Source organism: Glycine soja, chromosome 18, assembly GCF_004193775.1.
Source record: "Glycine soja cultivar W05 chromosome 18, ASM419377v2, whole genome shotgun sequence".
NCBI classification, from domain to species: domain Eukaryota; kingdom Viridiplantae; phylum Streptophyta; class Magnoliopsida; order Fabales; family Fabaceae; genus Glycine; species Glycine soja.
Genome location: NC_041019.1, coordinates 1942407 through 1959252, shown reverse-complemented (window position 1 = coordinate 1959252; position 16846 = coordinate 1942407). Strand labels below are relative to the sequence as shown.

The 16846-nt window shown below is 33.6% G+C and overlaps 1 protein-coding gene and 1 long non-coding RNA gene across 2 annotated transcripts; both read right to left on the bottom strand.

Moving 5' to 3' along the window:
* Window positions 1-2795: 2795 nt before the first annotated feature.
* Window positions 2796-3266, bottom strand: LOC114395155. The gene is made up of 2 exons (XR_003662962.1): window positions 3139-3266; window positions 2796-3052 (listed from the first exon to the last, which is right to left on the bottom strand). It is a non-coding gene; the product is annotated as an uncharacterized LOC114395155 (long non-coding RNA).
* Window positions 3267-6254: 2988 nt separating this feature from the next.
* LOC114394730 (RING-H2 finger protein ATL66-like) lies at window positions 6255-7260 on the bottom strand. The gene has a single exon (XM_028356407.1). It carries the CDS (start codon window positions 7114-7116, stop codon window positions 6589-6591), a length of 528 nt encoding a protein of 175 aa, XP_028212208.1. The 5' UTR covers window positions 7117-7260; the 3' UTR covers window positions 6255-6588.
* Window positions 7261-16846: the final 9586 nt, after the last annotated feature.

Genomic DNA, 16846 nt, shown 5'->3' with positions numbered 1-16846 from the left:
AACATTTAAATTATTTTATTATAAGAATAATTAATTTATTTTTTTAGTTTTTATGTATACAAATAATAAATATGAATAAATGAAGAAAATATTAAATATAAATTCAAAATAAAAAAATTGCATAACATTAAAATAAAGTAATTTTTACATAATAATAGATAAATAAATATAATGACATTGAAATAAAAAACATAATGATGAAAAATAAAAAATATTACATAAAATTAATTGTTAAATATTTTCAAAATGTCCTCAAATATGTTCAACTAAATCTACTTGAAATTGACAGTGTTGTTGTTTGTCATAAAGTTGTGCTCTCCTTTGGAGGTATATTGATCTGATTATTTTGATATGTGTCATATTCATCTTCAACAATCATATTATGCAATATGATGCATGCATAGATTCTTTTCCTTTGTTCTTCTTTTTTGCTACTTTTTGTCCAATTGGGTAAGACATTGGCGAAGGCGTATCATATTTTTCGACTTCAACGGGTGTCTTTGGGTTAGAAGACGATGAGTAATTTCTAGAAGTAGAAACCTTTGTTATTTTTAAACACTTTGACATAAATTCTGTATCGAATTTTGGTTGATCTTTTAACAACAACCAAACATGCTTAATCTCAAATTTTTTACTTGTGTCTTGTGAGTAAATCATATGAGCATCATCCAAAATATCCTTCTCTGAACTTTCATTTCTCCTATGTTTATCTGCTTGTTTGTAGCACCCGTTAAACTTTTGAACTGGAGAATAGATCCTGTTCCATCGAGATTTTAATTGAGTCCAGCTTCTTTCACAAAATTGTTCGCTTTGACGCACATTGTCATTGTTGTACGCATTTTTTTATCCTTGCCCAATATTACTTTGATGTTTGGTTAGCTCCTATAATTAAATCCTTTGACACATTAAACCACGATCGAACAAGAATCACATCTTCTGTAACTGAGAATGTGATACGGCTTTTTTTCCCATCTAAATTTTGATCTCCTTCGTCTAGTTGAATATTGTCTACACCGATGGGTGATTCAATTTCATTGCTAAGGGACACAATATTGGATAAAGAAGGCCTATAACATGTGTTTGAGTTGGTGGGAGTTGATGGTTGATTATAAATTTGTGGATTTTGAGAACTACCACTGATAGGTGACTTAGGTAGCTTTACATTGGATGAAGGATGCATATACCACGTGTCCAAGTGGTGGATACATAATATATTGTGATAAATTTTGAGAATTTTCACTAGTAGGGGGTGATAGTGGACACATAACATTGCAGTGGATTTTGAGAATTTTCACTAATAAGGAGGGATTGCAATACAAATGAATTGGGCAAAACATGCTCAACAATGCACACTTTATAATGAACAGTGCAAGTGAGAAAAAAAAAACCTACACAACAGTAACATTCAACGGTACAAATGTCAAATTTCACAATCAATGGTAGTTTCTCTTTTCTTCCTTTCCCACTACTGTTTTCTTCCTTCAAAAAGCGCTTTTCCGAAATCTTACTCTACTCTTTTCTCCAAAAGCTTCCCTAACAACAACATATCACAACAAGCGCCCTCCTCTCCGACGTTAAGGAACAGTTTCCCTCCTCGATTCCACTTTCTTCTGGAACGAACCCAATCGGCCCGCCACCAAGCACGCCGCGCACGCCCTTGTCAATCTCTCCAAAAACGGTAATAATAAATCTCTTCCCCTCCTCCTCTCTTTGATGTTTCGTTGTTTCCCTCCTTTGCTTGATTGTTGGAGGCGCCATTTCGGCGTGTGCCAAGGCCAATGCCGTTTGAGCACGAGGTCGAGAAAGGGAGTGCTTTCGCACTTGGACTTCTCACTGTCAAGGTAATTTCGAGTTTGGAACTGTTCATCTTCTTCCTTTTTTGTTATTTTTGTGGTTGGGGAGCACAGACTTTATAAAAATAATGATTTTTTATTCATAAGAAACAGTTTCTTATTTAAGGAATACACTGTCCCTTGGAAGATGCTCTCAGTATTAACGACAGAAATTTAATGCAACCTGAAACCTACAAGCGATCACTTCAGCAACACTATTATTAACGAGACCGCACAAGTTTACTGTCATATATTGGAGATATTTATAGATCATCCTCTTCATCGAACCTTCTGAACTCCTAAGTACAAAAAGGATTCCACTCAACACAAAACACTAAAGATATTTTCCAGCTTGGGACCATGAACTTCATATCAAATAGGAACTAGCAGCGTGTTTGGTTCCACATATAGATGTGAATTTCAGAAACTATAGTTACAGCTTCAACATCTCAAGTTTGGTCCCTGCATTCTCAATGAGTTTTCAAAAACGCTTTACACTAGTTACTGTGATTTTTAAATAATCTAAAATGTCATCCCGTTTTCAAAGCAGCACTATTCCAGAATGTGCAGTAATAAACACATCAATCACAATAAACTAAAACATGTATTCAAATCAATGCATGAAAATAACAATGGTGCAGAATCAACGTTATCTCACAAAGAAGATATTCACGCAATTTGAATTTTTTCTTCTCAATTGTAATTAGACACCATAACCTCCTTTCATATGATATCCGAAAGGATAAAACTTCCAGACATTAACCCAGACGCGTTAACTCCTTTAACAGTTCCTATCTTCAAGGATTCACAATTCAATGACGAAACAGTTGTTTTATTCAACCTGGACTTTAACATAGTCAAGAACAGGGACCAAACAATTGCAGTTAATTAATTCTTCAAAAAAATGGCACCTTATGTACAGTGTAATGCGCGAAAGTGCGAAATATCGAAATTCCAGAATGGTTAAACCAAAACAAGCACGAGAGAACAATAGATTCAAATATTAAATCTAATTAATTTGCGGTAAGAGCATCTTTTTTGAGGTAAGACAAAAGCAAGAGAAACCAATAAAAATGTATCGTAACATTTGGAAACAAAAACATAGCTGAAATAAAACAAAACTAGTAGCAATAGTTGCTGGGGAAACAAGCACACTACTTCGATCTCTGCCTCATCTTTCGGCGCTTCCTCTTCAACCTCCTCATACGCTTCTTCTTCCACTGTACAAATCCACGGGCTCAATCAGAACAAAATCCAAATAACTACACAATAACAATAGAACAAAAAGAGACAAAAAGGACCATACCTTAGCTCTCATGGTGATCAAAAACTGAAACGAAACTCAGAATCCAAACCCTAGAATACAGAACAGAGACTTGGCTGCGTTTTGATAACGGAGGTTGGGAGCAGGGTCGAGCTACGTTTCAGGAATTTATAGCGAACCAAAACCCTAGCAAATTGGGCTTCAATCGTAAACCCGTGGCCCCATGGGTTTCCAACATTTCAACTTCAAAACACATCAGGATGGCCCGGCCCATTGTGTTTTTATGAGGCCCAATTCATGGCATGGGTTATAACTTGTATGTTTTAATGTAATTTAGTTTTCGAGAGGGAGAAATATTATAAATTTTTCAGTGCAAGAACTTGTTTGTGGAAGGATGATTTGTTTTAATGTAATCTAATTTTTATAATTTATAAAATTGTAAATAATAATTCTAATAATATTTTTTGTTAATGTATATCTCAAACTTAATATCGATTCAAATTTTAAATTATTTAATTGAAGGATACAAATCGTTATTATGTGTGTTAATCGTGATTGGTTGTATGTACGTTAACTTCTTCTTCTACTTGTTCATTGACATCATTTTATTCTATTTTATTTATATTATTGTATATTATCTACTGTGATTTTATAGTTCACATGACAACTTTATTATGTTTGATATTATTACTAAAATATTAAGATAACTAAAGTATAATATAATACTTCTCTATTTTTCTATTTTTTAGTTTATATAGATTAAAGGCTAATAGTCTTGGCTATTTAGAGTAACATGTCAACTGTACCTTTTTGTGGAAAGTGAAAAAGAAACATAGGACACCTAACTTATAATTGAATACACAATTGTGATCCATACATGTCAAAAGATACTTCTAAGGAAAAAAAATGTTTCATACTCTTTGAAGTTTAGATTATGTTAATTATTATAATTTTTTGTTACAAAAATTATTAATGTGAGCACTACAATACTTTTGCAAATTAGATTAACATCAGTATGTCGATGTTGGCCACAACACGAATGCTAATAATATTAATTACCGTCAGCCAACAAACATTAAACCCGTGTTGATATATTTTTTCTTGTGGTATTGCTTGCTACTCGTATTAACAACTCGATATCGCTGTCTATTATAGCTACTCGTATTGTTAAGATTAACAACTCAAAAATAAATTAAATTAACATCATCCTTATATAAAAAAGAATTTTTTTTGACAGTTTTTTTTAAATTAGAAAATAAATACATATGTTATCAATTTAATTTAATTTAAATTTCACTGTGATATTTAATTCATTGAATAATTTCAAAAAAAAAGAAAAGGATACTTTTTCAGCGTAATTAAAGCATTTGCTTTTTTTATTGATTCAATTGGATGATGCCCTACTCAGAGGTTTACAGTCAATGTACACACTACACAGCCCAAGTCAAATATGTCTTTTAAGATTTTGTCAGATTTCTTTTAATACTTTTCTCTTTTCCTATCTTTATAAAAAATTTAAAATTATATTAAAAAATATTAGACTGACATTTCTTAATTATTTGAAAAATACTATACAGTGTAATCGTTAAAAAACAGGAAGCTATGTGCAATATAAAGAAAATATACCAAGCTGATCAGGTGAACAATCGAGTTGCTTCACGGAACTATCACATATGCACGAGCCCATAACTTACAGGGTTTGTTTGATTTAGAGAATAAAAATAATAAAGATAAAAATAAAAGATTTTTTTATTAAAATAAAATATAAAAGATGTAATTTTTTTAAAAAAAGTACAAAATTTCTATTAGATTATTTTTCTCCTTTCTATCAAACACATAGTGATGTCACTAGTCAATCATTCACTTTGCATGTGAGGTTCCGTTTATCTAGAAAGGAATAAAAGAGGACGCTCACCAATCCTAATTAACACTTCCTTAAAAAAAATAACTTAATTATTAATTTGATCTTTAAATTATTATAAGAACAATAACGATAATAAAGAGTTTATATATCGATATTGTTTTTTAACATATAAAAAGAAAGGTTTAGATGTACAGTAGGTATCCGTATCCTTGATCGCTATCGGGCAAGTTTTCCGCGATGAATGCTGCTTGTATATCCAAGGAACAACATGTAAGTTGGCAGATTAATTTTCTAGCAGGACATTATTGTCCATATAGCTAGGTTCGATTGCTTTCCAACAGAAAATACGTACAAGAAACCAACTTCAAACTTAGCCGATAAGGACTGATAAAGATTTAATTTTGGTAGTCCACATTGCTCACTCAACCGATTAAAAATTAGGCTCACATTGTGTTGATTTGGCTTCGTTGGGCGGACGTTTAAGTGTATTACTAACTCTTTAATTAAAGACAGATTTACATCAAATATTTAGGAAAAATTTCGTTGTCTGACTATAACAAACAGCCTACTGCATATGCCGGTCTAGGAACAAATTGATTTTTGAAGATTACCAATTTTCTGTAATAGAGATTATTAGCAAGATTAAGTTTCTTATGTATATACAAGCATACATGTTGTATTTGTTTTAACATTTTGATATAGACCTTCTTATATTAGGGAGGTTTTTAATTTTCTCTAGTTGCGGGATATGTTCCATTTATTGTTATCATTTTGGGTTTAATATAATTTATTTTTTTTCCAAAAAAAAAAAACATATATGCACAGAATTTCAAAAAAAAAAAACTATACACTTTAATCGTAATATGGAATTCCTTCCATATTCATATTTTATAGCAAAATATATTAAAGAAGCTGATTGGGCAGTACCTAAGGCAACGAGCAAGCAGCTCCGTAACTTAAGAGCACCCATTATCTTTTTGGGGTCTCAATCTCTAATAAAAAAAATCTTGATTAAATCCAATTATAGAACCTAAGAAGCAGGACCACATATCCAATTAGTAGACCAAACACAGGGATGACTCAGAAGAGCAACGTCTTTGAGGACTTTTATCCAACAAGTGGCGTTGAGGAAAATTATATGACCTTTCCGAACCCCAGGTCGTCTATCATCCAACGTGGGAACATATCATAATTTAACACTATCACGGACATACTCCACATTCTCTCCCTCCTTTGCCATGTGCTACTGTCTAAAAATATTCTCCACAACAACCCAAACACTGTAACAGTCCAATAAAAAAATTCAAAATTCTATATATCCATGAGCAGACATCTGACACGAGTTCCTTTTACATGTATTTACCATCTAGTGTATGAACACCCAGAGACTTGAAGTCATGATGAGTCGATCGAGAAACTTGCTGACGGGTATGATTTTTCAACAATATTGGAATGTAAGATTAAGACCAAAATAAAAAGAAACAAACTTTGTTTCAGATTAATCATTGGTTTCAAATTCCAATTCTGCATATACATTTGCATTAAACACAAGAGTTTTTTTGCCGATAAAAATCTTATTCGATTCGAATAAAATTTTCTCTCTTAAAAAAAGAAAAAAAGAAAAAAACCTAGAACTGGAAGTCAATTCTAAGGGGTGGTTCCTGAATCAAAATCTTAGGGAAGGAAGATTCAACCTTGAGAGAAGCTCTGCAAAGAGGGCAACTAGAGTGATGAGTGAGCCACTTGTCAACACAATCACAGTGGAAATAGTGGTCACACGCCGGCAAAACCTTCACTTTCTCGCCGTCTCTGAACTCGCCGAGGCAGATGCAGCACTCCGTTTCGTCCCACGCGCTTTCCTCGCGGTCCGACGGCGCGTGGTGGAGGATTATGGGCAATTTCTTGATGGAAGCTGGGTCCATTCCCTGAGGCTGCGCGAGCGGCGGCGCGTGGGCGGCTGCGGCGGTGAACGCGGTGGTGGGGAGGCGTCCCTGGTAGCGGCAAACCCAGCGCGTGTAGATGAAGAGAACAGTGACGAGGAGAATAATGGAGAAGAGTACGATGACAAAAAACAGAGTCCTACCTCGGATCTCGAGGTCTCTGTCATCGAGTTCCGTGTAGTGCCAACTGAATGATCGAGAATCTGGGCTCGACATCGTGATTTGATTCCACGGTGTGAGAAGGGAGAGCTACGATGGCGGCGAGTGGCGGAGGAGGGCTTCGACGGTGGGGCATCAGAACAAACAGTATCATGAGACACTGTTTGGTTGCAATTGCTATTAGTAGGCACTGGCAATTTGTGAAGTGAGAAATGACACGAGTGGCTAACGTTATTTATAGTTAAGTTAGGTGATTAGGTGTACACGCAATCTGGGCGCGTGGATAATAATTGTTTGTTTGCTTGCTATTTATTTATTTTTCTTCTTCTTAATCGTGTTTTTAGATATTGATTATGGAACTAAAAAGTTTAGTGTGAAAATTGAGAGAGCAAAAATATCATTAACCTATGTCTTTCTTTTTTGCTTTCTAATTAAGATTTGCTTTGAATTTAGTAGTTTTCAAAGAATAAAAAGAAGAGGAGAAAAGAAAAAAAGGAAGAAGAGTAAAGTGTTGGATTGGGAGCAGTAGACATCAACGTTATCTTACATATAGTTGAATATGGAGCAGTGTAGCGGGTTCGCCGACACGTCCTTTTTCCTTAGAGACATCATGGGTGTATTGGATGCGATAATGTATGTGTCCAGTGTATACCAGAAGGGATTTCGATCGCCTCTTCGGATGGAAAACCATCTCTTCACCATTGACTTTTGTATCCTTTGGTTTTTATTAGATCTATCTATCCAAGGCTCATTAACTAAAATGTCAAACTATTTGATCCAAATATAATATTGTTATATAACTCATTAAATATAAAAAAGACGAATCACAATATACTTTTACACACTTGAATACTTATCAACTAAGTCTTTTTTTCTCTAAGATACTACCTAGTGATAAGAACAATTTTCATATTTGTTTCTGGAAAGACTTTCTCATGGTAAAGATGATCAAATTCAAAGTACTCAAGTGAACCCTTTCTAGGCCAGAATGTGAGTTATTTATCATGATTTGTTATGCGTATTACCTCCAACGTCCATGGATTGAGACATTAATGTTATGAATTTTGTAATTCTTAATTAATTAATGTAAACTATATGTTATAATATAATATGTAAGTCACATTAATTAATTAATTAGAAATTATAAAATTTTTAACAATCTTTCACTTGGATTTCATATTAACTTTAGACATTTATATCATAAAATTATTTAGATGTGTAAATGGATGTTATTTATTTTTAGACTTCCCATATATCTGATTGCTATTAAGACATTCCGTAAAATTGTCTCTTCAATTGGCGCATTATACATTTTATTGATAATTTAACGTAATGTGTTTCATATGGTTATTGGTAATTTATAAAGATCCTCTAAAATTCTAACAATTAATGTGTACCAAAATGTTACACCATATCTAAGAATTATAGGAGGTAATTGTGCGTCTCTAGTTAATTGTGATTTGTTGTAAATCACTTGACATTAATTGAATTGGGCCAAGGATCGTCTTGATGGAGGACATTAAAATACAATTCGATTCGATATGAAGGTTGCACAACCTCTTAAGCTCAAGCACTAAATGCGTAGAGATTATGATGCGTAGAGATTATGTTGTAAGGATTGGAGTACAATCTAATTTAGAGGGTTCAATACTCAATGACCTTTCGGTATTCTCATTGCAACTAAAATTTAATTAGCAAATATCATTTCAATATAGAACAGGTATTTTTATTATAAAGAAAATTTATAGTTTCACTCTTAAAAAATATGAGGTTATGAGAAAATAACCAAACTATAAAAATTCTAATAGAATATGGAATGGGAACTTGGAATAGTCAACCCTTTAAGATTCTAGGTTAAGTATTTAATTTGAATCTCAATTACTATGAGTTGAGCTCGCAACCACTTAAACCTTTTTTTAGTATACTTAACAGAAGTATTAGACCAAGAGTATGAGATAAAATGTGGAACATGTGGTTAAGATTATCGTCGATTGACACTTATTATAATACATTAATAATAATTGGCTAGTTTAATGACATTCATTTTTTATAAATAAAATTATGAAGACTTATTTATACTGACAAAAAAAATATACAATTTATTTTGGATCATATATTGTTGAGTTATAGGACCCACTTCATCCCAAGAGTTCAGCGTTAATTGGAACAATAGTGTATTTTTATTCTTTATCAATTTGTTAATTAAGAGCCTGATTTTCAATAATTAAGTGTGTTTATTACTTTATTTATCAACCAAAGTACCTATTGAACAAGAAATTATTACTTGATTAAGGAACATCAAATCAGTTGTGGTCCCAACCAGAAATTATGCGACATGTAGATCAGCAAAGATACTCACTAACAAAGGATAAAGAAAAATTTGAAATTTTAAAAAATAAGTTAAACAATTTAACGGCAAATAATGCAAATTACATTTAATCAAATCATAAACAATTAATTTCCAAAAATAATCGATGATCATTTACGAAAATCTGGTCACAAGGCCAGAAAGAACACCCTCTGCCATTGCTGCATGACTTGAGTTCAGGGTCTTCTATTCAAGAATATGGTTTATATAATACCAAAAAAGAATATGATTTATCTTATCAGCAATAATTTGACTATATTCTCATCAACCATTGCAGCTATAGCAGAAGATTAGCACAAGATTAACCATGTCCATGGTAGAACAGATTTGTGGTGTGCTTCATGCCCATAAACGATTTTACTATTATACAAGATCTTAACTTTCAACCATGATTTGAAATGAGACTAGCACAAGATTAACAATGGCAGAAGTTTTGCTGTGTGTTTCATGTTAGTAAACGATTTGACTAATATATGTGAAACCATGATTTGACTATATTTTCATTAACATCACAGCAATGGCAGAAGGCGATATGTTTCCGGCGTTGTGGAACTTTTGTGTAAACAATCAGCGATTATTTTTAGAAATTGATTGATCACTAATAAGTAATAATGGATAAAAGAAAATCTGAAATTGAAAAAATAAAGTTATTCCATTTAACCGAAATCGTGCAAATCACATTAATTTTAGCAAATCATCTTTATAATTCATATGTCACGTGATTATTGATTATTAAGATCATAATTTTTTTTATCCATATAAATTTAAGACGAAGTCAAAAGTTTAAAATAACTTACACACTTTAAATTAGACCTCCTTGATTGATATAGTGATGATTCTCGACAATATAACAATTTTTGGACATGTTTCAATTCATAAAACATAAAAGAGAAAATATATTGAATTTGCTTAGTATAAAAGAAAAAATCAAATATGAACGTGTTTGTAAACACATAATAAATTTTAGTGTTTTGGTTATTTACATTTTTTATATATTTGACTTAGCATAGAGATATAAGGGTTTAAGGGAGGGAAGTAATGAGTTTGAATCCCTTCCACTAAGAAATTATCAAGATGTTTGGTTTAAGTTATAAAATTGTATTTTTGAAAATTATATTCCTAGGAATACTATGCTTGAGAATATTATTTTCATGAACATGTAGGTTGTCATTAGGAATTTTAGAAAAAAACAAATTTTATTTAATTAAAAAAATTAAAATAAAAAGTAAAACAATAAATGTGAATTAATGGATATAACTCAATTGATAACATACATTGAGTTTATAGGAAAAATATGAGTTTGATTCTTACATAATACAATCTTGGAAAGAGGGAATGAACCTTAAGGTCAGGTAATTATGATTTCGGAGGATCCAAGTATTTTTGATTTTTTTTACAAAACTTTGAAACATGAGAATGTGATAGTCCAAAGTCTATATTCCTAGAAAATTTTCTCGATAACTTGAAATAAACACCTCCTAATTAATAACTAATATTGACCTCTAAAAAAATATTTCACTAGTATTTTTTTAATAATATAAGTATCCTCTCATGAAATCACTTTAGAAAACAAATTCTTCTTTTAAGTATTTAATAAAATTATATTATTATTATTTAAAATTTGATATCACTAATTAAATTAGAATAATCACATTAAATATTCAGTCGTACATATTTGTCTAGTGGAGAAGTATCCAGCAGGATTTTTATTTTTCAATGTATTATCTGTTGAGATTAATCCATAATTACTCATGTGTTAGTCTTAACCGTATAGTTAGGACAAGTTTGTTAGAGTAACTAGTTTGTTAGTTACTTGGCCTAAAGTTAGGAAAGTTAGTTACTTAACTTTAGGCTATAAATACTTGTTGTAATCATTGTTTTCAATAATCTCAATGAAATAGATTGCAACCACCATCTTTCTCTCGTTTTCATTTTTAGATTTTTTGAGTTCAGAACCTCAGAAGTTGCTTCAGAACTTCTGTGCTCTTCACAATCTCTGAGGCACTGTTCATCAGAACTAACTTCTGAACTAACTCCTGAAACTCTGTTTTTCGTTTTCGCTGCATTTTTCGCCAACAATTGGTATCTAGAGCGGTGGGTTGAAATCTAGGGAAACACGAGTGAATTTGTGAAGGGAAAACACATTGGGAAACACTGAGTGAGGTGTGATTTGATCTTTGGCGAGTAAAATGAATAACAACGGTGGTTTTTCATCCAATATCTTGGTTCTTGATGGAAAGAACTGGGATAGGTGGAGTGCTTTGATGAAGTCTCTCTTTGGTGCGCAAGAAGTGAGTGATCTTGTGCAGAATGGCTATGAGGATTTGGGTGCGAATCCTACTGAAGCACAAAGACTGGTGTTCAAAGAAGCAAAGAAGAAAGATTGTAAGGCTCTGTTTTACATTCAGCAGAATGTAGATTCTTATCATTTTGAGAAGATTGCAAAGGCCACAAGATCCAAAGAAGCGTGGGATATTCTTGAAAAATATCATGATGGTGGTGAAAAGGTGAAGCAAGTGAAGCTTCAGTCATTCAGAAGGAAGTATGAGATGATGCAGATGGAGGAAGGTCAGAAAATTGGGGATTATTTCTCAAAACTGACATCTTTAGTGAACCAGATGCAGACTTGTGGTGAAGTCATTACTGATCAAATGGTGGTGGAAAAGGTATTAAGATCCTTGACCTCTAAATTTGATTTCATAGTTGTAGCTATTCAAGAAGCAAAAGATGTGAAAGCCATGAAGATTGAGGAGCTGCAGAATTCATTAGAAGCACATGAGCTCATGGTAATTGATAGAGGTACTGAGAGATCAGTACAACAAGCACTGCAAGCACAAATTTCAAAGAAGGAAGGAAATTCAAAGAACTCCAAGAAGAAGGGAAAAGGCAAAGGAAATTGGTCTAATAATGGGAAGGCCAAGACTGATGACAAAGCTGAATCTTCTAAAAGAGGAGGCTCTGACAGAGGTCATAACAAGAAGAAGGAGTTTGATAAGAGTAAAGTGCAGTGCTACAACTGTGAGAAGTATGGACATTTTGCTGATGAGTGTTGGTTCAAGAAGGATCGGCAGAATAATGAAGAAGCTAATGTGGCTCAGGGTAAAGATCCTCATACTGTGTTGATGATGGCTACAACTTGTGAAGATAAGGTGCAGAATGAAGAATGGTATCTTGATTCTGGATGTTCCAATCATATGACTGCACATAGAGAATGGTTAACAAGCTTTGATAATAGCAAGAAAACTAGTATCAAGCTTGCTGACAATAGAAAGCTTGCAGCTGAAGGAATTGGAAATATTGTCATCAGAGGGAATGATGGGAAGAGGGTAATAATTGAAAAAGTCTTGTATGTTCCAGAAATGAATTGCAACTTGATGAGCATAGGTCAGCTGGTGGAGAAGGGTTTTTCAGTAACCATGGATGGTGATTCACTGAAACTGTTTGATGCAGAGAAGAATCTGGTACTGAAGTCTAATCTGTCAAAGAACAGGACCTACAAGTGCAGCATCTCTAGTGATAAGATGATGTGCATGTCTGGAGTTACAAGTGAAGAAACTGAGGCTTTGTGGCATATGAGGTATGGTCATCTAAACTTTAGAAGTCTGAGTGAATTGAATTCTAAAGATTTAGTTTATGGCCTGCCTAAGTTGAACGCTAGAAGGGAAATCTATGAAATTTGTGTGAAGAGCAAGCAGAGTAGGCTACCATTTGTGACTGAAGCACCTAAGAGAGCCAGTGCTGCATTACAAGTGGTACACTCTGACACCTGTGGTCCCTTTGAAGTGCCCTCCTTAGGTGGCAGCAAGTACTTTATCACTTTTATAGATGAGTTTACTCGGATGTTGTGGTTGTATACTCTAAAGCTGAAGAGTGAAGCTTTGGATGTGTTCAAGAGGTTTAAGGTTTTAATTGAGAAGGAGAGTGATAAGTCAATAAAAATCTTAAGAACAGATGGTGGAGGTGAATATACTTCAAAAGATTTTGAAGCATTCTGCACAAGTCAGGGTATTGTGCATGAGGTGACAACCCCATATACACCACAGCATAATGGGCTTGCTGAGAGAAGAAACAGAACTTTACTTGACATGGCCAGAAGCATGATCAAGCAGAAGAAATTGCCACATCAGTTTTGGGGTGAAGCAATTACCACAGCTGCATACATCCTCAATAAGTGTCCCACAAAGAAGCTGGAGAAGGTTCCAGAGGAAGCTTGGTGTGGAAGGAAGCCTAGTGTACAACATCTGAGAGTTTTTGGCTCATTGTGTTACAAGCATGTGCCAGATGTCAGAAGAAGTAAGCTAGAGGATAAGAGTGAGATCATGATACTTATAGGTTACCACCCAACTGGTGCTTATAAGCTATATGATCCTACAACTCAGAGGGTGCATATTAGCAGAGATGTGATAGTGAGTGAATCTGAAAGCTGGAAATGGCAGGTGACACCAGTGTACAGCAGTGAGATTCAACAAGGCTTCATATACCCTGATTCGAGTGATGAATCAGAAGATGAAGGTGATAATGAAGTGGATGGTAATGTACCACAGGAGGATGAAGCTTCTGTGAGGCCTCAGAGGATTAGACAAGCTCCTAGGAGGCTGGATGATTGTGAAAGAGCACTGGACAATGCAGTGAGTGATGAGGGTGATCTCATTCATTTTGCATTGTTAGCAGATGCTGAGCCTGTTGAGTACAGAGATGCTTTGAAGAACAAAGTCTGGAAGAAGGCAATGATGGAAGAACTCAGTTCAATTGAGAAGAATCAGACCTGGGAGCTAGTAAAACTACCAGAGAATAAGAAAACAATTGATCTGAAGTGGGTGTTCAAAACCAAATTGAATCCAGATGGAAGTGTGTCAAAGCACAAGGCAAGGCTGGTTGCAAGAGGGTTTCTTCAGAAGCAAGGAATTGATTATAACGAAGTATTTGCACCTGTAGCCAGACATGAGACAGTGAGGCTAGTAGTGGCACTAGCAAACTTGAGGAATTGGCCTTTATACCATTTAGATGTGAAATCTGCATTCCTAAATGGTCCTTTAGAAGAAACAGTGTTTGTAACTCAACCACCAGGGTTTGAGATAGCTGGAAAGGAGGGTATGGTGTACAGGTTGCATAAGGCCTTATATGGTTTGAAGCAGGCACCCAGAGCCTGGAATAAGAGGATTGATGAATTCCTAATTCAATTGGGGTTTAAGAAGTGTACAGTTGAATATGGTGTATATGTGATGAATTCAAAGGATTCAGGAATGTTGATCATCTGTTTGTATGTAGATGATTTGCTGATAACAGGAAGTGATCCTGAAGAAATAAAGGAATTCAAGCTTACCCTAAACCAAGAATTTGAGATGACTGATCTAGGTGAATTGTCATACTTCTTGGGTCTGGAGTTTGTGAAGACAAAGAAAGGGATGATCATGCATCAACAGAAGTATGTGCTTGAGATACTGGACAGATTTGGGTTGATTGAGTGTAAGTCAATCTCAAATCCTTGTGAAACTAGTTCAAAACTGGAAGAATGTAGTGAAGAGGAGAAAGCTGATGCAACCATGTACAAACAACTGGTAGGTTCACTCAGATACTTATGCAATAGCAGACCTGACATTTGCTATGCAGTAGGTGTCATCAGTAGATTTATGAATGAGCCTAGAAAATCACATCTGATAGCTGCCAAGAGGATTTTGAGATATGTGAAGGGCACTGCAAACTATGGTTTGGTATTTCCTGCAAACAGAGGTGAGGATCAGCTGGATCTTATTGGTTACTCAGACTCTGATTGGTGTGGTGACAGAGTAGACAGAAGAAGCACATCTGGATATGTGTTCATGCTTAATGGTGTAGCCATATGTTGGTCATCAAAGAAGCAACCAGTGACAACATTATCATCATGTGAGGCTGAGTACATTGCAGGAACTTATGCAGCTTGTCAGCTGGTATGGTTAGAATCATTATGCTTGGAGTTGAAGTGTAAGTTGCAGAAGCCTCAAAAGTTGTTAATTGATAACAGATCTGCAATCAATCTAGCCAAGAATCCAGTGTCACATGGAAGGTCAAAACATAACAAGGTTTCATTTCATAAGAGAACAGGTGATGAGTGGGAGGATTGAATTGGTGTATTGCCCTACTCAGGATCAGCTTGCAGATGGTTTTACAAAAGCTCTGAAGCTGGACAGATTTGAAGAACTCAGAAGGAAGCTGGGTCTGACTGGTGTAGAGATTATTGATTAGGGAGGTGTGTTGAGATTAATCCATAATTACTCATGTGTTAGTCTTAACCGTATAGTTAGGACAAGTTTGTTAGAGTAACTAGTTTGTTAGTTACTTGGCCTAAAGTTAGGAAAGTTAGTTACTTAACTTTAGGCTATAAATACTTGTTGTAATCATTGTTTTCAATAATCTCAATGAAATAGATTGCAACCACCATCTTTCTCTCGTTTTCATTTTTAGATTTTTTGAGTTCAGAACCTCAGAAGTTGCTTCAGAACTTCTGTGCTCTTCACAACCTCTGAGGCACTGTTCATCAGAACTAACTTTTGAACTAACTCCTGAAACTCTGTTTTTCGTTTTCGCTGCATTTTTCGCCAACATTATCATGGTTTTGTGATTTGAATTTTAAAAAATAACTTCTTGATTATGACATGTAGTGTAAAATATTATGTTGAACATTAAGTGTATGTTTATTTTGGTGTTAGGAAAATGATTGAATCCAAATTTATTTGGATACTTTTTATATGTTTAATTTTTGGTAAAAAATAATTTAGAATTGATTTTGGATTAAAATAACTTTGAGTAACTTTTATATTAGATCTAAAATTTTATATTAAATTTTACTCTAACTTAATTAATTTTATAATAAAATATTATAAATTATATCACTTTAAATCAATTTGATGAATGTTGATTCAAACACACAATTTGTGTAATTGTGTTTTGTTTTTTGTTCCAACTGAGTAACGTGTTTAAGTTGCAGGAGTCTGTATAAATAGACATAGTTATTGTTGGATAAGAAGTTAAAGTGTCAGATTAAAAAAATCATTACTTTGAAGATCTGAATCTGATTGCCTGATCTAACTTTTTTGTTTTTTGTTTTGTTTTTATTAAGATATCTTTACATATATTCTTTAACTCTAATCACCCGGACTTTTTTACTGCAACTAATCTCCCGGACTGAAAATATCAATTAGCTAATTAAAAACATTTAAAATAATAATTTAAATATTTGAATTTATGAAAAATATAAGTATGATAAATTAATAAAAATATATTTACTCTTATGTTATAAATTAAAATATACCATCTAAAGTCAAATTTTTGTTCTTTTCTATCTCAATAAGACATTATTTATTTATTTTTTGGATGCACATTTTAAACACTGATGTTATATATATATATATAATCTCAAGCATATCGAATTACTCTTTTTTA